At 47.5% G+C, this 25104-nt stretch overlaps 1 protein-coding gene across 2 annotated transcripts in view; it reads left to right on the top strand.

Annotated features, from left to right (window-relative positions):
• SLF2 (SMC5/6 complex localization factor 2) overlaps window positions 1–25104 on the top strand; it is an 82570-nt gene that overhangs the window by 31398 nt on the left and 26068 nt on the right. For both annotated transcript variants that reach the window (XM_077258636.1, XM_077258637.1), the window contains exons 6-10: window positions 8779–8889; window positions 9369–9536; window positions 11801–11903; window positions 12403–12478; window positions 13567–13702. In XM_077258636.1, coding sequence (XP_077114751.1) covers window positions 8779–8889; window positions 9369–9536; window positions 11801–11903; window positions 12403–12478; window positions 13567–13702 — 594 coding nt within the window. The remainder of the gene's footprint in view (window positions 1–8778; window positions 8890–9368; window positions 9537–11800; window positions 11904–12402; window positions 12479–13566; window positions 13703–25104) is intronic.

Below are 25104 nucleotides of genomic sequence, written 5' to 3'. Positions count from 1 at the left end.
GGAGCAGGGAATATTACATGTGCCTGCATCTCCCCCCCCCTTCAATCATGTATATGGCCCCCCGGTCACTCTTATATGACCCCCCCCCCCCCCCCTTCGCTGCTGGCAGGCACATGATGAAATAACAAATACTTAACTCACCTTCTGATGATGGCTCCGTGCTCACAGCTCCTCGGTTGTGCTTCCTGTGTTTGTGCTGACATACGATCATGTGATCGGCACGGCACAGTGATGACATCATTGTGTGCCCAGGTCACATGATCCGATGCCTGGGAAACAGGAAGCACAACCGAAGAGCTGTGAGCATGGAGCCATCATCAGAAGGTGAGTTAAGTGTTTATTTTATCATGTGCCTGCCAGCAGCACTGGGGGGGGGGGGGGGCGCATGTGTGTGCCATCAGCACAGGGGGGCATGTGTGTGCCAGCAGCACAGGGGGGCATGTGCCAGCACAAGGATGGGGGTTATATAGATATCAGGATGAGGGACCTATGATTTGTAAGACGGACACTGGCATAAAATTTAACATAAATTTTTTTTTTTTCTTTTTCTTCACCAAATTTGGGGGTACGTCTTATAATCAGGTGCGTCTTATAAAGCGAAAAATACAGTAATTACTTTTACTATATAGTGTACTGGAAAAAAGGAAAAAAATTCCAAGTAGGGAGAAATTGGGGGGGAAAAAAACAATTCTGACATTTTGAGGAATTCCTTTTATGGTTTAAAAATAACCTCACAATGTTTCTGCTCATTTTGATACCAAACATATCCAGTTTATTATTCTACTGGTGAAAACAAAAACCAGACGTTTTGAAGAAAAAACAAACAATTTTTTTGGGTTGTCGCCATTTTCTGACACCCGTAACTTTTTAGTTTTTCGGTTGATGGATCTCTGACGTTTTTGATGACATTTTTATTGATAACATTTTTGGATAGATTTCATCTTTGATTGCATGTTACAGCATTTTTTTCTCCTACGCCTCATTGGGGGACACAGGACCATGGGTGTTATGCTGCTGCTACTAGGAGGCTGACACTAAGTGAACATAGAAAGATTAGCTCCTCCCCTGCAGTATACACCCTCTGCTGACTCTAACCTGAACCAGTTCGGTAACAAAGCAGTAGGAGCTTGTAACTATTAACAAGAATAAACTATCTCAAAACGATCTGCCCCGACACATCGGACTCTTGCCTGCCATGGAGGCCTTCGGAGGGAGCCTGGGGACTCGCCTCTTCCGACGAGCCTACAGCCTGCAGTGATCCTGAACCTACTGAACTGCCGCACGGCCAGCTCTGCCCTCTCCTGGTGTGTCATCGCCCATCCCCTGCAGACTGTGAGCCCTCGCGGGCAGGGTCCTCCCTCCTTATGTACCAGTGTGCCTTGTTGTTTGCTCATGTTTAATGTATTTGTCTATATTTGCCCCGTATTTCACATGTAAAGCGCCATGGGATAAACGGCACTATAAAAATGTATAATAATAATAACTAAGATTGAACACCAGCCATTAGGCTAACAGGGTGGGTGCTGTGTCCCCCCAATGATTGGCTCGTAGAAAAGGATTTTACGGTGAGTACACAAAAATCCCTATTTCTCCTACGCCTCATTGGGGGACACAGGACCATGGGATGTCCTAAAGCAGTCCCTGGGTGGGGAACAATCCACTGTTATTACCCCATGTACCAGCAAGTTACAGATGTGGTACTGCCGACTGCAGAATCCGCCTGCCGAGGGCCGCATCTGCAAAGGCCTGAGAATTTATACTGTAGTGTTTTGTGAAAGTATGCAAGCTGGACCAAGTCGCAGCCTTGCAGACCTGTTCTGATGCCTGCTGGCTCTAACCTGAACCAGTTCTTGCTTAGTGTCTGTAGGAGGCACTTGGGTCTGGTTTCAGACCCCAACGTTTTTCTTTGTGTTTTTTTTACTTTTCTGTAAATTTTTATTTTTTAATTAACAGAGTGAAGGGGGCGACGGATCCTTTCAAGGCTCCGATCTCCCCCGAATCATCAACAGGCGAGAACACGGAGTATACCTCCCCGTACCCTATCCTGCAACGTGGGATGCCATGCCTGAGAACTTCAGGGGCGATGGTTCCTTCACGGGCCGATCTCCCCAAACCAGCAACAGGCGACCACATAGTGTCCCTCTATGTATCCTCTCCTGGAGCCAGGCCTACAGCCTTACATTCTGCCCTGTTCCATAGACAGCAGAGGCCCCATTATGGCGTCCGTGCAGCCCCCCACAGCATCACCACTGATTAAAAGCGTATGATGGAAGGAGGCAGAAAGTCCCTCTCCACCCCCCTGACTGAGGATGGTGGATTGAGGGGGGAGTCCCACGACCAGCAACACCGCAGCTCCAGCTCTGCTACTTCACCTCAGAATGTGAGTATGACTGCGGCTGGCACCTTCTGGTCACAGAGACTGGGTCCTGGTCCCTGGGGGGAGCGGTGTCCCGGCGTCCAGCGGCGTTTTACACCACTTTATTCGTCTATCTGTCTGTGCCGGCGCTCATTTCCGGCAGGCTTCACAAATTTTCTAGCCGGCCTAGGCTACGTTTTCATGGCTCCGCCCACTACAGCCAGCGCCACCCACACTTCTGGCGTTTCTCGTCCTAAACGAGAGGCGCCCCTCCTGCTCTCGACGGCCATCTTTCTGCACCTCAGTATACGGAGCCGTTTTCCATGACAGCGGTGACAGTTACAGCAGCGCTAACAGAAGCGCTGCAAGGAGTGAGGACACCGACACCTTCCCTGGGGACACGAGCAGGCCCTGGGTAAGCTGAATCCACTGGAGCTGACAGCTTAACCTTTTCTCTGCATTCCTTTCTCTGCCCATTTTCTCTGGTCACATACTCCCTCTTTCCTTTCCTTACACTATGCCTCAATCTAAGGCGTCCAAATAGGCTAACAAAACAGTGTTTTTTGCCGCATGTACCACCTGCAATACTGCCTTGCCCCGAGCTCCCAGTACTCCGTTCTGCACGGCTTGTGACCCGGTATGCACCCAGGAACTCCGCTAATTGACCTCAGTGAGCCTAGTCCCCCTGAGTGGGCTGCGTCTGTCAAGGTCTATGGCTTCCCTGACCAAGGCAATAGACTCTTTGGAATCCCTCCTTAAGTCAGGACGTCAGTTTGCCAGCCGCGGGGCCCCTTGCGACGGTCGGGAGCCGTCGACCAGCAGGGGTTGTACTCTATCTAAAAGTGCTCAGGGTTCTACAAAAAGGACCCATGATACGTCCCCTGAGCAGGCTCGTGCTTCGGTGTCCGAGATCAGTTTCTCGCTTCCCTTCTCCAGAGGTTCGCAGCGAACATGATTCAGAATACGACTCTGATGCGTCACTAGTCCAGGACTCGCAGAACTATCAAGAGACGCTTGATTTCCTCCATTTAGTCAGTTAACAAGACTCTGAGGTGAGACGAGAATGTATATTTGTTCCGGATCATGTAGTGTCTTTTAAGAGGGCTAAAGGTTCTCACAGGGTGTTCGGCAATCACCCTGAATTTAAGAACATTGTCCAAAGACAATAGGGATCGTCCAGATAAACGTTTCACAGGTCAGAAGCCTTTTGAGTGGAGAGATCCCTATGCTGCTGATTTAAGGAAGGATTGGCTACAATCTCCTTCAGTGGATCCCCCTGTATCGCGTCTTGCATCCAAAACGCTCCTATCCTTGTCTGATAGTTCCTCAGTCAAAAATCCCACTGAGCGTCAAATTGACAACCTTGCTCGGTCAGTCTGTGAGGCCTATGGAGCGGCGCTCTATCCATCTTTTGCCGCAACTTAAGTGGCTAAGGCTATGGTCACTTGGGCAGTAAGTTTAACCGCAGCCATTCAGGATAGTGATCTCTACCAGAGGGAAGAGAAAATTCCTTCCCCAGCATAGGCCCATTCGACCGTTTCGGACCCAATAACAGGTCCGGACCCGGCCCTTTCGCAGCAATACTAACTGGTCCTCTACAGTTTTCTCTTCGGCATCAGGGCAGTCCCCGCCTAGGGACAGAGGTTCCCTGGTCTCATAATAGACCTAATCGTTCCTGGAAAAGCATGCCAAAACCATCTGGATCCAAAGGGGCCAGATCCTTTAGATCCTCTACACAATGACTTGTTATGGTATATGGTAGGCACTGACAAAGTAGGCGGCCGTTTACTTTCGTTCCGACAAGCCTGGCTCTAGGTCATTCACGACGAGTGGGTCAGAGAACTGGTGTCCCTTGGATACAAAATAGTTTTCTTCCCCTCCGTCAACACTTTTTTTCCTGTCTTCTCCCAAAACAAAGGCAACAGCCTTTTTCAGAGCCTTAGATGCTCTCCAAAGGGACGGAGTCATTATTCCAGTCCCTCAAGACAAAAGGTTCAAGGCTTTTTACTCTAACCTATTTGTGGTTCCTAAAAAGGACGGAACTGTGCGACCCATACTGGACCTAAAATTGTTGAACAAATTTGGCAGAGTGCTACGTTTCAGAATGGAGTCCATCGGCTCAGTCGTCACCTCGATGGGAAAAGGGGAGTTTCTAGCATCCATCGACATCCAGGATGCTTACCTTCACATCCCAATTTTTTATTTATTTATTTTTTTCCCCACCAAAGATTTCTACGCTTAGCGGTTGGTGGGGACCACTTCCAGTTTGTAGCTTTGCCCTTAGGCCTTGCCACCGCCTCCGGAGTCTTCACCAAGGTCATGGCCATCCTTCACGCTCAGGGTGTGGTGGTGCTTCTGCACCTGGACGATCTGCTTATCAAAGGACTCTCTTTTCGGGCCTGCGAGGAGTGCGTGAGTAGGATACATTTTCTCACCTGGGTTGGAAGATAAACTTAAAAAGTCTTCTTCAGTGCCAGCTCAGCAGATATCCTTCTTGGGAATGATCCTGGACCCTTCCCGCGGGTTGGTGATTCTCCCTCCGGAAAAGGTCTTAGCCTTACAACAAGGAGCACCGATGCTCTCCCGCTCTTTCCCTCACTCCATACGATTCAGTATGGGGATTCTCGGCAAGATAGTGGCAGCGATAGAGGCGGTTACTTGTGCGCAGCTACACCTCCGCCCTTTGCAACATGCACTTCTGACGGCTTGGGACAGGAACCTGTTCTGTCGACCGTCGAATCCATCTGCCTCAATGGGGCAGGCAGACCCTCAGGTGGAGGATGCTGAAGTCTTCACTGGATCAGGGAAGTCCTTCCTTCCAGTGTGTTGGCTGGTGGTGACCACCGATGCCAGTCTTCTTGGCTGGGATGCAGTTTTCCGCCATCACACTGCACAGGGACGCTGGTCTTCTCGAGAGTCGCGTCTGACGATCGACATTTTGGAGATGTGGGCAAGTAAGCCCTTCTGCTTTTTCATCATCTCCTGGCATGTCGTCCGATCATAATCCAATTCGACAATGCCACGGCTGTGGCGTACATCAACCATCAGGGGGGCACCCGCAGCAGGACGGCCATGCACAAGGTAGGTCACATACTTCGTTGGGCCGAGAGGAACTACTCGGCCATATCAGCGGTTAACATCCCGGGTGTAGAGAATTGGGCGGCAGATTTCCTCATCCGCCAGGGCCTCCTCTCGGGAGAGTGGTCTTTTCGTCTGGAGATCTTTCAGCAGATTTGTCATCGCTAAGGAACTCTGTATGTGAATCTGATGACCTCACGGCTAAACACAAAGGTTTCTGAGTTGATAGCTCGGTCCCACAAACCAGTAGCCATCGAAGCGGATGCACTGGTTCTTCCGTGGCAGCAAATTTGGCTTCTGTATGTGTTTTCTCCCGCTCCCCTTACTTCCAAGGGTCATCAAAAGGGTCAGGGCGGGGGGGTACCAGTGATCCTGGTCGCGCTGGGCGTGGTACGCAGACCTAGTTCAACTCGTCGTTGACGTTCCCTGACGACTCCCGGATCGCACAGATCTGCCTTCCCAGGGCCCTATTTACCCCAGTACCCCGGGGCCCTGTGTTTAACGGCGTGGCCGTTGAATCCTGGGTTCTAGCTCAAGCAGGATTTTCTCAACAAGTAATCTCCTCCATGATTAGTGCTAGGAAACCCGCGTCTATGCACATTTATCACACCTGGAAGACCTTCTCTGGTGCAGGGACCGTGGATGCTCTCCTCTTGAGTTTTCCGTTCCCTCCATTTTGGCGTTTTTCTGCAGACCGGTTTGGAGTCAGGTCTCACGCTTAGCTCACTCGAGGCACAGATTTCAGCCTTACCAAAAGAACTTAAAGACTCACCTCTTCCGACAAGCCTACAGCCTGCAGTGATCCTCAACCTACTGAACCGCTGCACAACCTGCCCTACCCTCTCCTAGTATATCCTCACCCATCCACTGCAGACTGTGAGCCCTCGTGGGCAGGGTCCTCCCTCCTTATGTACCTGTGTGCCTTGTTTTTTGCTCATGTTTAATGTATTTGTCTATATTTGCCCCGTATTCAAATGTAAAGCGCCATGGAATAAATGGCGCTATAAAAATGTTAACTAATAATCTGTTTTGTTCCAATTCAGGATTGCCACCAGATTACACGTGAAGGCATTCATTCAGGGAGTTTCCCATGTGATGCCTCCCTATAAAATGCCATTGGAACCATGGGATCTTAATTTGGTCCTTGGGGTTTTACAGGAGGTCTCTTTCGAACCACTGCAGGATGTTTTGCTAACTTTTCTTTCCTGGTAGGTAGTTTTTTTCCTAGTCGCGGTCACGTCAATCAGGCGATTCTCGGAGTTGGCGGCCCTGTCCTGCCGAGCTCCTTTCCTGATTTTCCATCAAGACAAGGCGGTTCTGAGAACGTCCCCGTCTTTTCTGCTGAAAGCTGTCTCTTCCTTCCATCTCAACGAGGATATTGTTTTGCCCTCACTCTGTCCGGCAACAGTACATCGTATCGAGAAGGCTCTTCACACTCTGGATCTAGTGAGATCTCTTAGGAGATATGTCTCGCGGGCGGCGTTTTTCAGCTAGTCAGATGCCCTATTCATGCTTCCGGAGAGGCATAGGAAGGCCCTAGCCGCTTCAAAGGCCACAATAAGCCAAGTGGAATCGCTTGGCTATTTGAGTCCTACCGTGTCAGGGGCATACCTGTCCCAGCAAGTATTAAGGCACACTCCACTCGGTCAGTGGGCGCCTCTTGGCCCATTTGGCACCAGGCATCAGGAGAACAGGTCTGCAAGGCTGCGACTTGGTCCAGCTTGCATACTTTCACAAAACACTACAGTATTCATTCTCAGGCCTCTGCAGATGCGGCCCTCCGCAGGCGGGTTCTGCAGTCGGTTGATTGTTCCTCACCCAGGGACTGCTTTAGGACGTATGTGTCCCCAATGAGGCGTAGGAAAAATAGGGAATTTTTGTGTACTCACCGTAAAATCCTTTTCTCCCAGCCAATCATTGGGGGACACAGCACCCACCCTGTTAGCCTAATGGCTTGTGTTCATTCTTTAGTTTTGACATAGTTTATTCTTGTTAATAGTTACAAGCGCCTACTGCTTTGTTACCGAACTGGTTCAGGTTAGAGCCAGCCGAGGGTGTATACTGCAGGGGAGGAGCTAATCTTTCTATGTTCACTTAGTGTCAGCCTCCTAGTGGCAGCAGCATAACACCCATGGTCCTGTGTCCCCCAATGATTGGCTCAGAGAAAAGGGTTTTACGGTGAGTACACAAAAATCCCTATTATGTGGTATCGCAGGGACCAAAAAGGTGTAATTCTAGCCTTTTTTTTTTTTTTCATTAATGGTGTATAGTAGATCTGACTTTTCTGAATGCATCAATACCACAAGTTTTTTTTTTTTATTATCTTTATTTCTAATGGGAAGGGTGGTGATTTGAACTTTATTTTATTTATTTATTTTTTTTATATATCTATTCAAACCTTTTTTTAAGCTTTTCACTGTTCTTAAGTCACCTTTAAAAGACCTGAACCATAGCATTTCTGTATATAGTAAAAATAATGGTCTTCTTTAAAGTCTGGCCACAGGAGGCAGGCTCACTGCTACCGGAAGCAGGCGGCAATGACAAGCTGAGATCTAATTCTGCGCATACACCGCCTGCAGCAGCCATTTTCCTGAAGCTCACTGCTGGGAAATCAATGTACAGACCGGGGACTCCGCTCCTGCCTGACTGCCTACATTTTCTTGAAGCCCAGGGATGGCAGCATCGCACGGCCAGCACGCCCTCTCCTCCCAACCCAGGGCCTGCAGCTTCACCCCTCGCCTGCTGCAGCGACCCTGCGTCCTATGACCCTGTTCCATCGCCGTAGCCCCCCTGGTAAACTAAATTAGGACTAGAAGACAGACCCCAAATTTGACTCATTCAAAAGTTTTCCTATTTTCCTCCTCAAAATACAGTATCTATATAGAATATAATTTTCTTCTGTATGGAATAGAGCTGACCACTACTATAAATCTTTAGTGTACCAAAGCATTATTACCTGGCAATATAAAACTGACACAGTACTAATACTTAAGCCCTCGGCTGCGGTGGCAGCTAATTGTCACTGCTGGGTGACAAATGCAACCCACTCCCTCTTTTAACCGTGTAGTGTTATAGTAGCTATTGACTTCAGCAATTAAAGTGTTAAATAGGTGGGAATGGAGTATTCTCCCTTTAAAGTTGCGGCAGTGATCCAGCTGTCATTCGTTCCCTAACCCCTATTGTACTGTAGATCATCAGGATGAGGCACACGTGCAACATTTTGTGGTAACTGGCCTCATCAGGTCTTACATAGAGGTCATTCTGCTTGTTAGGCTCTTCTTTTGTTATGTTTTTTTTGTTTTTTAACATGATCTCTTATTGTTTTATTGTTTCTTGTGCATCAGATTAAGTGAATTGGAAAAGCAGCTACATGCAGATCTAGAGAGAGGATTGGGGTTGGCTGATAATGAGCGCATGGACACTTCGGAGGATGGGGAACTTACAGAAGAGCACAGGTAACCTCTGTGGTTATTTAACCTGCAGATTGTGCTTTTTATTTTATAAATAACAAAATATTACTTATACGATCAATTACATATTGCTAAATATTAAAACCTCTATTTGGTCCTTTTCATCTAAGTTTCATTGACTTGGTGATCGCAGCAGGACACAACTGCTGTCATGGTTCTGAAGCAGTCTGCACCTTATTTTCTGTAGCATCCATTGAGATATTGTTCATGTTTTTGTTAGTGCACGGAGATTTACTTTTTGTTGACTCAGCTGCATGATTTACGGCTGCTAGCCGGCCTGAGTACATGTGGGGGTTGCCTGGTTTATAGGGAATCCCCACATGTAATCAAGCTGTCTAACAGTCGCAAATCATCCAGCTGCTGCGGCTAAACTAAATCTCCGAGCACTAACAAATACTTGGAAAAACCAGAGCAACGAGTATACTCGCTCATCACTATTCATGTTTCTAAAATTTATTTCATAGAGAATTCTTGGAGAAATTTAAATGGGTCACAAATGCTATACCAGAACAGCATCCGGGGGAGGAAGTCTTCCATTTATCTGAATCCGGAGCAATCTTCAACCTCCGCACACTTGACTTGAAACATTCAGAAATGTCTGCTGGTCGTTATGAGGACAGTCTCATTTTCAGGTAAACCGAGTTAGCGTTGCACACGTACATATGAATGTGTGATGGGATCACTCTTCCTGTGAAGGATTTTGCTTTTGACTGCTCAGTATTATTCAGGGAAAAAAATACCAAATATAAAATGCATTGACCTTGCTTTTACCTGAGTAATAAAGAGCAAATTCTTCTTGGTAGGGGAGATCTGTAACAGATTGCGTCTGTAAGGGTACTGTCACACAGTGCAATTACGATCGCTACGACGGTACGATTCGTGACGTTCTAGCGATATCGTTACGATATCGCAGTGTCTGACACGCAGCAGCGATCAGGGACCCTGCTGAGAATCGTACGTCGTAGCAGATCGTTTGAAACTTTCTTTCGTCGCTGGATCTCCCGCTGTCATCGCTGGATCGTTGTGTGTGACAGCGATCCAGCGATGCGTTCGCTGGTAACCAGGGTAAACATCGGGTTACTAAGCGCAGGGCCGCGCTTAGTAACCCGATGTTTACCGTGGTTACCAGCGTAAAAGTAAAAAAAAAAAAACCGTACATACTCACCATCTGATGTCCGTCAGGTCCCTTGCAGTCTGCTTCCCGCTCTGACTGTGAGCGCCGGCTGGAAAGTGAGAGCAGATCACAGCGGTGACGTCACCGCTGTGATCTGCTCTCACTGTACGGCTGCACTCAGTCAGAGCGGGAAGCAGACTGCAAGGGACCTGACGGACATCAGATGGTGAGTATGTACGGTTTTGTTTTTTTTTTACTTTTACGCTGGTAACCACGGTAAACATCGGGTTACTAAGCGCGGCCCTGCGCTTAGTAACCCGATGTTTACCCTGGTTACCAGCGAACCTCGGCATCGCTCCAGCGCCGTGATTGCAAAGTGTGACCGCAGTCTACGACGCTGGAGCGATACTCATACGACGCTGCGACGTCACGAATCGTGCCGTCGTAGCGACGAAAATTGCACGGTGTGACCGTACCCTAAGGAGAAAGGTTATCTGATTGTACACACAGAAGTGACGGACATCTCCCTGAACAATTTCCAAGATTGAATAGCAGAGATCAAGTTATATCATTCTGGTATTATTCTACCTAGTTTGTTGCCTCAGGGGGCACAAATATGAACTGAAGATTCAAGAAAATCCCTTCTATACGTTTTCAGATACGATTGTAAAACCGCTATACGTAACATTTTATTAATTTTATCAGCTCCTGAGTTACAGCCTGTAGTACAGTGGTGGGCAAAAGTTTTGAGACTTAACACAACTTTTGGATTTCACAAAGTTTGCCGCTTCAGTGTTTTTAGATTTTTTCATCAGATTTTTCTCTGGTTACTGAATAACAATTATCAGAAGTTTCATTGACAAATACATCAATCTTATGCAAAGACTCTATATTTAGAGTTGACCCTATAGCTGAATTCTCTTTTTGGAGATGACCTGGATCTTCCTGTAATTTCTTAGGTGTCCTGAAGACTTCTTCATGGGAATGGAACCTCTCTTTGAATAGGTTCCAATGCTGAAAAGGGGGATTTGGTTACTGAGAAAATGGGCATGGCCTAAAACAATCTATCAGAGTTGTGGTGCATGTTTCTGGTAGAAAGTAGCACAAATATAAAGTGGCATACATTTAGACTAGACAGATTTTTCAAACATAATTATAAAACTGGTCATTTTTAGACTGTCTAATTGTAATATAAGTCCCGTCTAAGAATTGGACAGTATTTAGAAGTATGCCTCAGCAGGTTAATCATGACAGGTGCTGCTTCCCTATGATCAGCTTCTATTGATTTAATTTTTATTATACTCTTTATATAGCACCATCCTCTTCTGCTGCACTTTAATCATTGCTGTCCCCATCGGGGCTCACTATGTACATTCCCCATCAGTACGTCTTTGGACTGTGGAAGGGGAAACTCGTGCTAACACAGGAAGAACATACAAGCTCTTTGCTGATGTCCTTGTTGAGTTGTGTGCTACAAGGCAACAATGCTAACCACTGAGCCATGTGCTTCATAGATGCATAAAGTATTGATGCTAATGACTGGTCACTTCTACTGTAATGAAAGCAAAGTTGCACACTGCTTTCAATGAATAGGGGCGAGCCAGACTAAAAGTCACAGAAAAGTCATACATATGTATTTTTTTTTATATCCATTCTATAGTGAAAGGTGGATCCTTATCTATACAACCAAGAAAAAGCATAAAATACAGTTGTTCAAGCCCGTCCCTTATAGGGGTCTATTTTTTCAATGACTCTAATATACATTTTTCCTCTTCCAAACAGCTGTGCTCAAGAAAATCAAATCACGTTGGCCATGGAGGGGTATTTGACTTTTTTGTATCGATATAAAAAATGTCCCGATGTTCTAATGAAATGGATGTTCCAGGTAAGAAATAGGCCCAGCTGCTTCCTAACCAGAGCAGATTTAGGATCACAGACCTATTCCCTCATCCCCCATATAACACTTACACATGCTTTATTTACCTTTTTATGGTTATTGGCATCTTCACATATGGCTGATACGGTTTGCTGCTGATGTATGAGTAATATTGCACCACTGGGCTAATGGCAGAATCAAGTAATACTGCAGACTTGGGTATGAGTCCGCAGTGTTCATAAGGGGTGCGTTCTCGGCCCTCCACACTGGTGACTGGTGTTCTGCTATCTCTATATTCTCGGCCAATGCAGAATTATAGGCTCCTAACTAGGATTCAGTTGTAGTCTTTGATAGTTTTTATTAGAAAAACTAAACAATATTTGGGTACATAGTCCATTGGAAAAAAACAAACAAATTTGCTTAAATATATCTACCATATAAAAATATTACATTTAGCAATGTAAGTTATTTATAAAAGGCTATTGCTAATTCATATGTATGTTTACAGATGATTTCTATACATCCATCATATGCAGTTTCCGTTAAACTTCTGCACACACTGATAGAAATTTCTTGCAATAATCGTAAGTATTAATATCAAGTCTTTTTCTTTGATTATGAAATTAAAGGACAATTTTATTGATTTCAAATATGCACCTTTATAGCTTCATGTTGAACCAAATTCTAGGTTTGTTCTCATTTGTATTCAGACAATGTATTTACCTGTTCAGTTTTTAGGAATAAATGGATTTGAGATCCAAAGCGGATTCTTTTGCACAACTGAGGCGAGTGGAAGCAGAGGGACCTCGTTGATGATTATGGGGTCATTCTGAGTTTAAATGTTTCCACTAAATGTGTGTAATTTTGTCCACCAGTCGGCTAGCCCATTCTCAATTACTATACTCCCTCTTGGAAAATAGCTTTATCTCCTCTCCGGTGTCCGCACTGTTCCAGCAATGCCAGGGCTTGTTTGTTATGTCACGAGCCCTGTAGCCACTCATAGCTGCTAATGGGCCACTTCACTGTTACCTCCTTCAGAAGTGAGCGCGGCTGCTGCTCTTTTACTTGCTCGGATTAAGTGTGAGTGAAGTGCCGCTTATTTGATAATAGGTGGATCACAAGGCGTAAAGGCACAGGGAGACCCAGCACCACAGGTGAGTAAAAATGTATTATTTTGCATGTGGGAGTATACGAAGTCCAAGAAGTTAACAACCCCTTTAATTTTATTTTTTAGAATAAAAGAAAAAGTTCTGCATACTACTCCATTTCTAAAAAACCTGAGATGGTGGAATCCAGACAGACTCCATTATCCTAGAGACCCCCTCTGCTTCTGTTTTCATCAGTTGTGCAACAGATCTGTTTTTGACATTAATTCTGTTTGTTTATTCCTAAAAACGGAACAAACAAATGGAATTTGCAAATGTGAACGTATCCTTACCGGTTTTCAGTATAAATTGAATGTCAAACACACACAAAAAATAATGGGATTGTATTTCTTACTTTTTGGGGTAGATTAGTAACTTGTCACCTGAATTATTTCACATTAAAGAAAAAAATCTAAAATGCCGATATAATATTTGCAAGTTCCAGACTTTTTCTTTCTTTTTTTTTTTTTTTTTTTTTAAGTGTTACATTTTTATTCTTATTTAAATACATTATCTCCTTCCAATAGTTTCAAATCTGAATGAAAAACCCTGGATGCCATCGTTGTTGGATATCGCTACTGTGTTTGCAAATATGGGGATTCACTTTGACACGCTCTTCCCTCTGCCAAACATCTTGCCCTCATTTGGAGCCCCGGACTTGGTGTAAGTGCTTAATTATGTGCTTCAAAATCATGCATCTGGTTTAAAAATTAATGATGCATAATATCAGTCACAGTATTTTATAAATGTAAGCCACAATGCCAATGTCTAAGCAAGTCTTAAGCAACCTGCCAAGGAGGTACTTTACTGCCTGAGCTACAGGCGGCATGATTCAAGGGGCTATTTCTTACCTCACTTACCCTGTCTCGACCTATGGACACATGGGGAATGTGGGGGGCACAAGCGCAATAGTGTCTTATCCAAGGAAAGAATATAATGTAGGTGAAAAATAGGGAACTGCTCCCCTATCGGGGTTGTATTAACTGACAAAGAAGGGTACAAGATGGATTAGCTGCTGCAGCACCCACGGAACGGAAATCCTGTTGTACTGAACAGTTGGTTTGAGAATGTGGGTGATAGTCCGCTCTGCCAATTTTGGATGCCAAGAAGCAGCAATATGGGTTCATGTGGTTAATTTTCTATTTGTTTCGAGATTGAAATCAACTACCTCAGGAGTATTTAAGTATACTGTAGTTATCCTGAGGAAGAAGTTGGTCCAACTTTGAAAACGCGCAAAAAATAAACCACATGAACCAATATTGCTGTTTCTTGCCATCCACATTGGCACCACGGACTAGCACCATCATTCTCCCACGAATAGTCATGCGCATATATGGAGACACCTGTCAGTCAAGGGAAGGTGGGGTAGGGTAAAACAGCCAGGGACCTGCCTTAGAGTAGTTGCCTGAGACACAGTCCCCTGCCAGCTTTTCAAACTATGCCCCGAGAGGGTGAGTTAAAGTCACACCCTAAGGGTGTGTGCTAGGGTGCCAAGGAAATGCATGGTAAAAATTAAGTAGCAAGTTTATGAAGGTCTTACCTCCTAATTTTGTTTCTTTTTGGTCATAGATATTTTATAATTTTCTTTTTTTAAGATTAGTTGTCACTTACTGGTTGCTCAATGGCACATCATATTGCAGTTTTAAATGTTTTAGTATTTATCGTCATGCATATCCCGCGTTATGTATGGTATGTCATGCCGTTTACTGACCAGATTAATTGACTTCATATTTTCATTGATTGGGCGTTACTTAACGTGGCGATACCAAATGTGTGTGTATAATAAATATAAATATATATATATATATATATTTATTTTATTTTTACACCTTGCGCAAGTGGTAAATCTAAATTTTATGTCCACGTATTTTACATGGTGGATCCTTAAGCCAAAAGGAACAAATTTGAGGGGTAAGACTTGCCAATTTGCAAACTTCATTTCTCCTACGCCTCATTAGGGGTCACAGACCGTGGTGTATGCTGCTGCCACTAGGAGGCTGACACTAAGTGATACAAAGAAAGTTCTCTCCTCCCCTGCAGTATACACCCTCCTGCTGGCTCTGAGCTCCTCCCCTGCAGTATACACCCTCCTGCTGGCTCTGAGCTCCTCCCCTGCAGTATACACCCTCCTGCTGGCTCTGAGCTCCTCCCCTGCAGTATACACCCTCCTGCTGGCTCTGAGCTCCTCCCCTGCAGTATACACCCTCCTGCTGGCTCTCAGCTCCTCCCCTGCAGTATACACCCTCCTGCTGGCTCTCAGCTCCTCCCCTGCAGTATACACCCTCCTGCTGGCTCTCAGCTCCTCCCCTGCAGTATACACCCTCCTGCTGGCTCTCAGCTCCTCCCCTGCAATATACACCCTCCTGCTGGCTCTCAGCTCCTCCCCTGCAGTATACACCCTCCTGCTGGCTCTCAGCTCCTCCCCTGCAGTATACACCCTCCTGCTGGCTCTGAGCTCCTCCCCTGCAGTATACACCCTCCTGCTGGCTCTCAGCTCCTCCCCTGCAGTATACACCCTCCTGCTGGCTCTGAGCTCCTCCCCTGCAGTATACACCCTCCTGCTGGCTCTGAGCTCCTCCCCTGCAGTATACACCCTCCTGCTGGCTCTGAGCTCCTCCCCTGCAGTATACACCCTCCTGCTGGCTCTCAGCTCCTCCCCTGCAGTATACACCCTCCTGCTGGCTCTCAGCTCCTCCCCTGCAGTATACACCCTCCTGCTGGCTCTGAGCTCCTCCCCTGCAGTATACACCCTCCTGCTGGCTCTCAGCTCCTCCCCTGCAGTATACACCCTCCTGCTGGCTCTCAGCTCCTCCCCTGCAGTATACACCCTCCTGCTGGCTCTCAGCTCCTCCCCTGCAGTATACCCCCTCCTGCTGGCTCTCAGCTCCTCCCCTGCAGTATACACCCTCCTGCTGGCTCTCAGCTCCTCCCCTGCAGTATACACCCTCCTGCTGGCTCTGAGCTCCTCCCCTGCAGTATACACCCTCCTGCTGGCTCTCAGCTCCTCCCCTGCAGTATACACCCTCCTGCTGGCTCTGAGCTCCTCCCCTGCAGTATACACCCTCCTGCTGGCTCTGAGCTCCTCCCCTGCAGTATACACCCTCCTGCTGGCTCTGAGCTCCTCCCCTGCAGTATACACCCTCCTGCTGGCTCTGAGCTCCTCCCCTGCAGTATACACCCTCCTGCTGGCTCTGAGCTAGCCAGTTCTTGGTTAGTGTCTGTAGGAGGCACACGAGTCTGGTTCAGACCCCACCGTTTTTATTTAATTTTTTACTTTTCTGTAAATTTTTTAAGTAACGGAGTGAAGGGGGCGATGGATCCTTTCAAGGTTCCGATCTCTCCCGAATCATCAACAGGCGAGTATACCTCCCTGTACCCTCTCCTGAGACGTGGGAAGCCATGCCTGAGCTCACTTCAGAGGCGACGGTTCCTTCACGGTCCCGATCTCCCCCCACCAGCAGCAGGCGACCACATGGAGTGTCTCGTCCATGTATCCTCTCCTGGAGCCAGGCCTATAGCTGGACAACTGGCCCTGTCCACCCGGGGACTGAACTCCGTGGTTGTACAGAGGCCCCTCTCTATGGCGTCCGAGCAGCCCCCACTGTCCCACCACTGTGAAAGTGGATGGCACAAGGAGGCGGACGGTTCCTCTCCACCTCCCTAACAAGGGGAAGGTGGATTGAGGTTTATCCCTGCACCGTCCACGCTGCAATACCTGACCTGCAGCAGAACAGTAGAGTGCGAGCGCTTTCCTCGGCGCTGAAACCCTTGTCATCCGCAGCGGCTCCATGCCGGGACGCGCACCGATGGTGAGTGGATCCAGTCAGCGATGGGCCTCTGCAGTGGGATATTCACATGCTGACAGGCAGCCTCATCTTCCCTGTGGCCCACCTCCCTGAGGTAACGCTATGCTGGCTGCAAAAATTTAGCCCCCGGCTTCAGCCGATGTGTAGGCCGCATCCCGGAAGCCGCACTATGGCGCGCTAAGGCGGCTGCGCCCACCTTTTCTGGCGCTTCTTCCCTGGCACGGGAGCGATCGCTTCCCTCGGCAACGCTGGTATTGCTCACGCTGGCTGCAGAAATTTAGGCCCCGGCTTGGGCCTATTCATGGAAGTCACGAGGCTCTGCCTACTTAGCGTCTCTGGCTGCACCCCCCAAATTGGCGCGCCTCGCTCTCTGCGAGACTTTACCACCTCTGCAACTCCCGTTGGCCATCTTGGTCCACCCTGCCCACACACACACACACACACACACACACACACACACACACACACACACACACACACACACACACACACACACACACACACACACACTGGTTTTACATTAAAGGGCCACAACGACTCTGCAACCGAGTAAGGAAGTACTGCATAATGACCAGCGTTCCCTAGTCTTAAAGGCACAGGACCAGTATTCCCTGGTCTTAAAGGCACAGGACCAGTATTCCTGTTCTTAAAGGCACATAACCACTATTTTTCTTAGGGGAGCATGGACCAATATTTACTGGTCTTAAGGGCACATGACCGGTATTCCCTGGTCTTAAGGGCACATGACCGGTATTCCCTGGTCTTAAGGGCACATGACCGGTATTCCCTGGTCTTAAGGGCACATGACCGGTATTCCCTGGTCTTAAGGGCACATGACCGGTATTCCCTGGTCTTAAGGGCACATGACCGGTATTCCCTGGTCTTAAGGGCACATGACCGGTATTCCCTGGTCTTAAGGGCACATGACCGGTATTCCCTGGTCTTAAGGGCACATGACCGGTATTCCCTGGTCTTAAAGGGAAGGTGCCGCAATTTTGTTTTTGTATTAAAAATTATTGTTTATATAAACAATTATTTTTAATCCAATTTTTTTTTTTTTAACTTTAATATAATTTTTATTATTATCTTTGCAGCCACTGGGCGCCGCCATTTTGCTTTGCAGGAGTGTAAGTGTAGCTACACGACACTTACACTCTGCAAATACGGCAGCCCTGGGCATAGGACTCAGCAGTCGGGGTCCGACCGCATACCTATCATTGTACTGCTCCCTGCTCTGATGTGGCCACGCTCCCTGGGCTGTCTCCACATCACAGCAGAGGCAGGAGGTCGGCGCCATCTTTCTTCAGCCCACAGTGTGTGAGCTCCACTGTGACTTCAGAGCTGCGCTGTTATAGGAGGGACAGCTCCAGCTGCCTCTCCTTTCACTGTCAGCAGCGGCCATTCCGTGTCCTCTGCTATGCTGCCTGGTGCCCTGGCTCTAATCTCTAGAATCGCTAGAGAGGGTGAAGTGCTGTGGTCTGATGTCCTCTTATGAGGAGCTGCAGAGAGGTAACGGGGGAGGGGGAGGCTCCCTGTGCTGCTCCGACCCTGCCTCTCACTGCAGCTCCTCACAGGACATCAGACCGTGTATCTATCACTATACTGTGCTGAGCAGTGTATCTAACCCTCTCCTGTATGACACTGTCTGCTGTGCCGTGTACCTAATCCTCTCCTGTTGTGATACTATGCTGAGCCGTGTATCTTATGCTATACTGTGTGATACTGTCTGTTGAACCATGCATCTAATCCTATACTGTGTGATACTATGCTGAGCCATGTATCTAACCCTCTCGTGTGATGCTATGCTGAGCTGTCTATCTAATCCTATACTGTGTGATACTGTCTGCTGAGCCATGCATCTAATCCTATACTGTGTGATACTATGCTGAGCCGTGTATCTAACCCTCTCCTGTGTGATACTATGCTGAGCCGTGTATCTAATCCTATACTGTGTGATACTGTCTGCTGCGCCGGGTATCTGATCCTATCCTTTGTGATACTATGCTGAGCCGTGTATCTAATCCTATCCTGTGTGATACTGTCTGCTGAGCCGTGTATCTAATCCTATCCTGTGTGATACTGTCTGCTGAGCCGTGTATCTAATCCTATACTGTGAGATACTGTCTGCTGACCTGTGTATCTAATTCTGTGGAATACTGTCTGCTGAGCCGTGTATCTAATCCTCCAGTGTGATACTGACTGCTGAGCCGTGTATCTAATCCTATCCTGTGTGATACTATGCTGAGCCATGTATCTAATCCTATCCTGTGTGATACTATGCTGAGCCGTGTTTCTAATCCTATCCTGTGTGATACTGTCTGCTGAGCCGTGAATCTAATCCTATACTGTGAGATACTGTCTGCTGAGCTGTGTATCTAATTCTGTGGAATACTGTCTGCTGAGCCGTGTATCTAATCCTCCAGTGTGATACTGACTGCTGAGCCGTGTATCTAATCCTATCCTGTGTGATACTATGCTGAGCCGTGTATCTAATCCTATCCTGTGTGATACTGTCTGCTGAGCCGTGAATCTAATCCTATACTGTGAGATACTGTCTGCTGACCTGTGTATCTAATTCTGTGGAATACTGTCTGCTGAGCCGTGTATCTAATCCTCCAGTGTGATACTGACTCCTGAGCCGTGTATCTAATCCTATCCTGTGATACTGTCTGCTGAGCCATGTATCTAATACTATACTGTGAGATACTGTCTGCTGAGCCGTGTATCTAATCCTATACTGTGAGATTGTCTGCTGACCTGTGTATCTAATTCTGTGGAATACTGACTGCTGAGCCGTGTATCTAATCCTCCATTGTGAAACTGACTGCTGAGCTGTGTATCTAATAATCCTCTCCTGTGTGATACTCACTGCTGAGCTGTGTATCTAATAATCCTCTCCTGTGTGATACTGACTGCTGAGCCATGTATCTAATCCTCTCCTATGCACTCCTCTCCCCCCTGCATGTCTTTCCCCATTGCACACAGAACTCAATGTGTGAGATAACAGGAGCTGCAGGGGTCACGCTGTATTATGGCATTATGTGTGATTTATATGACTGTATTATGTGATCTATATGACGGTATTATGCTTGATCAGTATTGAGAGAATTATATGGTGGCATCGTGTGTGATCTATATGGCGGTATTATGTGAGATCTATGTGGCGGCATTGTGAGAAGTATGTGGCGGTATTGTGTGATCTATATGGCGGTATTATGTGAGAACACTGGCAGTATTATGTGTGATCTATATGGTGATATTATGTGTGATCTACATGGCGGTATTGTGCGAGAACACTATGGCAGTATTATCTTCAGAAAGGGGACCCATTCTAGGGTGGTTCTGGCTGAGCAGCTGCACGCGGGTCTGGGGTAATAGAGGGGGCAGCATGACCTCCAGTTAGGTGCAGTCAGGGGAAGGCTGGTGAGGCAGCTGAAGAGGGTCTCATTTTTATCGTTACTATATGGCCCCGTACTTCGCCTGTTGCCTCGCTTTCACACATCGCCAGGACAGGATTGAGAAGACAGGATCTGAGGAAGGAGGGGAATGGTGTCTGTATGCAAAGTCTGGATCAGAACAGGCCATCAATCCGCAGAAATGTTTCCTGGATTTCTGTGGAGCAGACGGTCCATCCATGTGTATAAAAGACAGCGCTCTATGTACAATCCCTGGCTGCTCCGCCCACTGAACATGGTGCCCCCCCATAGACCAGCACACTGCTCTCCTGAAATACTCTGTGCTGCTGTCACCCTGCTCCCTCCACCACATATCTCCCAGAATCCTTGCTGCCTGCCATCCTCGGTGACTGTCTATTTGTCAGTATAAGGCTACTTTCACACTAGCGTCGGTACGGGGCCGTCGCATGCGTTGGCCCAACGTACCAACGCACGTTGTGAAAATAATGAACGGGGGCAGCAGATGCAGTTTTTCAACGCATCCGCTGCCCCATTGTAATGTCAGGGGAGGAGGGGGCGGAGTTTCGGCCGCGCATGCGCGGTCGGAAATGGCGGACACGACGCACAAAAAAGTTACATGTAACTTTTTTTGTGCCGACGGTCCGCCAAAACACGACGCATCCGTCGCACGACGGATGCGATGTGTGGCCATACATCATAGTGCGTCGCTAATGTAAGTCTATGGGGAAAAACGCATCCTGCAGGCAAGTTTGCAGGATGCGTTTTTTCTCTAAAACGACGCATTGTGACGTCCGTCAAAAGACACTAGTGTGAAAGTAGCCTAACTCTGCAGTCACCAACAAAATGGCTGCTCACTGTGTTCCTGAATATCATCCTCTTATCCCTTAGCAAACACCCAGAAGGGAAGGAGACATCACACAGGTCAGCAGACTCCGCCCATATTTACTGCAGTGCAGTAATGTGAGCTAATTGTACACTAGGTTTTTGTCAAATTTCAGCAGCTGCTCCCACTAGTGTTTAAAAGTGGAAATTCCAAAACTTTTCAAATTATTTTTCATATTTTACTAAATTATAAACAAATGATAATGTTTTTTAAGAAAATGTAAACATTAATTCTTTTCCTTTTTTCATTTGCGGTAAAAAAATGTTTTTCATGGCACCTTCCCTTTAAGGGCACATGACCTGTGTTCCCTGGCCTTAAGGGCACATGACCAGTATTCCCTGGCCTTAAGGGCACATGAGCAATATTCCCTTGTCTTAAAGGCACATGACCAGTCCGAAGCCGGTCACCCTAAATGAGCTCAGGAGCCCTCCGCCGCCGAACCCAGCTTATCCCAGAGTACCTAGTTCCCTGAGTGGGCATCGTCACTGCCGCAACCCATGGATTCTCTGACAAGAGATTGAATCCCTCCATGAACCCTCTGTGGCTCGGAGTGCTCGCAGGAACAATATAGAGGTCCCTTTCCTTCATGCGAGCCGTCGGCTAGCAGGGGCCGCAAGTATTCTAGAAACGTACATGCGCCTAGAAAACAGAAGTTTCATCTCACACCAATGATTTGCGGAGAAAAAGTCTCTGAATATGGATCGGATATTGCCTTGGTTCTGGACTCACCAGAACTTCAGAAAAGGATGGATTTGCCTATTTATATCATCAACCAATCTCTGTAGTTTGACGAGGACTTAGGTTCTACTCTAGATCACGCAGTGTCCCTCATGAGGAAACTAAACTCCCTCGCAGAGCATTTGCCATTCACCCGGACAGGTAGCGTCCGGATAAGCGATCCACTGGACTGAAACCTCTGCAAGCGCGGTATCCTTTTTCAGCCAATATGCAAACACGCGGGTTGTCCACTCCACGTATACCCACCTAAGACGTGAGATGACATGCTTGGTCTGATTCTTAAGGGCGACGGGTCCTCTTAAAGGACACCGATCTCCCCACACCATCGATAGACGAGCACATGGAGTGTCGCCTCCATGTATCTTCTTCTACAGCCAGGCCTAATGTCGGACAACCAGCCCTTTCCACCCACGGACCTTAACTCTGTGGATGTACAGATGCCCCCTTTTTGGCGTCCAAACACCCCTTCTGTATCTCCACTATTTAGCAGATGATGCAAGAAGGCAGAAGATCCCGCTCCACTTCCCTGTTAAGAGGATGGTGGATCGAGGGTTCATCATTTTTATCTCCGCACCATCAAGAGAGCGGCGATAGTAAGAGACGGTTTTTCCTAACCTTCTGCATGCAGCCGCGCATTCTGCCACTTGGCATATTACCAGGTAGAATCTCCTGTGCTGTGGTATACCTACCAGTATCCCTACCCGATGGGTCATCAATTAAAAATACAACGGACTGTCAGATAACAAATCTAGTTCATTCCGTCTTGCGGCCTCCAGTTCAGCGCTCTACCCTTCCGTAGCCGCCGTATGTTTTACTAGAGCAATGGTCTCTGTCAGAGACCTTAACTAATTTCCTATAGACTCAACCAGCAGTGGATCAGTTGTCCAGGACGGTCTAGATCTATGGGATCTTGGTTCCAAAATGGGGACCGAAAAGTAAGACCGACCCTGAACCTCAAACTTCTACCAAGCTTGACAAGGTCCCCCTTCTTCGGATGGAGTTCCTCCGCTCAGCCATTACTTCAGTGGAAAAAGGGTGGAGTTTCTGGTATCCACCGACATTCGGGATGCTTACCTTCACATTCCTGTGTTTTCCCCTCTTCAAAAATTCCTTCGCTTTTTCTCTTTCGCGAACAGCATTTTCAAATCACGACCTTGTCCTTTGGCCTTGCTACCACACCCAGAGTGTTCGCAGGGGTTATGGTGGTTGTCGCGTTCCTCTTGCACCCTAGAGGTGTGGTCGTCCTGCCCTATCTGGTCGACTTTCTAGCTTCTCTCCCAGCCCTGCGCTGAGTCGTCTATATCTCTTGCTATACCCTCTCTCCTGGGCTTGCAGCTAAACTTAGACATGTTTTTTCCTCATTTCCAGCCCTGCAGATATCCTTTTTTGAGAATGATCCTGGAAACTTCCAGAAGGTTAGTGATTCTCCCTTGAGACAAGGCTGTGGCCCGTCAACAGGGAGCTTGCGCACTTGTTCACTCATCCCCTCATTCCATTCGATTTGCTAGGAGGGTTCTGAGGAAAATCGGTGACGACAATGGAAGCGTTTTCCTTCGCCCCTCTCGTTTTCTGCAGGTCGATCAGGCTTTCAGAGGGTAGTCTGAGCTCCTTCCTCATCCAGGGGAGATAATTTCTCCCAGTTCAATAGTTATTAGTGACTACCGATGCCAGTCCTTTTCTCCTGATCGTTGTTCTGGGGTTCCGAATGGTACGGCTAGTTCTACGGCAGGTCCATTGCCTTCTGGCGGGTCACCCCATCCGTTTCAATCAGACAATCCCACGTCTGTCCCATACGTCAATCATCTAGCAGTTACCCACGGTCAGGTGTCATGGCTGAGGTACCTCACATTCTCTGTTGGGCCACAATCTATCATTTGGTGATCTCGGCACTACACATCTCAGGTGTAGAACTCTGGGCGGTGGACGCAGTCAGGGCCCCGCCTCATGTGAGTGGGAACTTCACCCGGAAGTCTTCCATCAGATCTGTCTTCTCTGGAGCACTCCAGATGTAGGTTGGATGGCGTCCAGACTGAACGCCAATGTACTCTAAGTTCATGGTTCGGCCTCCAAGTCCAAAAGCCATCGCAGTGCATGCTCTGGTCCTTCCATGGTACCAGTTTCCTTCACCCTTCTTCCACTACTTCCGAAATCTTTTCGGAAGCAGGAAGGGCCCCAGTGATCCTGGGAAATCTGCACTGACCATGTCAGGTTTTTCTCGTTTGCGGAACTAGTATTTTTCCGTCTTATTGCAACAAAACTGCAAATATTGACGTCATCACAGGGAGTCCTCACATGTGGTTCTTCCCTATCGCATACCGTTAATCTTTGGGACCTTAATGATCCTGGGAGCCTTACAGTAGACTCCTTTTGATCCAGACAGACTTTACTATCAGAGAAGATCGCCCTTTTTTTCTCTTCGATCTCCTCATCCTGACGAGTCTTCGGAGCTAGCTGCTTTGTTCTTTCAGACCTTTTCCCTTATTACCATCAAGGCAAGGTTATCCACAAGCCATCCCCGTCCCTTGTTACCAAGGTGGTATTGTATTCCCACAGTTATGAGGGCATCGTTCTTCCCTCATCTCTTTCCGCACCAGTCCACATAACGGAATGGGTTCCCCATTTTCTGAACGTGGTGACTGCTCTGAGTAAGTACGTCTCAAGGACGGTGTCCTTCCGAAGGTTGGACACTTGATTTGGGCTACCTCACTGTAAGAGGGCGGCTTCCTGACGGATACAGGAAGGGTTTAGCCGTTTCATCGGCCATGTTAGCTTGATGGATTTGTTACACCATCCATGAGTCCTTCCGTGTTAGATGTCCGCCTATCTCCCTGTCTATCGAGGTTTCTTGTATTCTAGGCACCAGGCATCGGCACAGCACGCCTGCAAGCTTGCGAGGTTGTCCAGTCCGCATGCATTCTTGAAGCACTACAATTCCCAGCCTTCCACAGATGTGAGTCTGGACAGGCGGACTCTGCAGGCCGCGGTGTCGCACTTGTAAGTAGCAGTTACACAGCCTGATCTGATGTTGTCCCCACCCAGGGACTGCTTTGGGACGTCCCACGGTCTGTGTCCCCCAATGAGGCGTAGGAGAAATAGGGATTTTTGTGTACTCACTGTAAAATACTTTTCTCCAAGCCATTCATTGGGGACACAGCTCCCACCCTATTATTAGCTTGTGCTTGTTTTATAATTTAACATGCTATACTCTCATATATAATGTTA

This window comes from Ranitomeya variabilis, chromosome 4 (genome assembly GCF_051348905.1).
Source record: "Ranitomeya variabilis isolate aRanVar5 chromosome 4, aRanVar5.hap1, whole genome shotgun sequence".
Classification (NCBI taxonomy): domain Eukaryota; kingdom Metazoa; phylum Chordata; class Amphibia; order Anura; family Dendrobatidae; genus Ranitomeya; species Ranitomeya variabilis.
The sequence above is the reverse complement of the archived record's forward strand: the minus strand, read 5'-3'. Positions and strand labels throughout refer to the sequence as shown.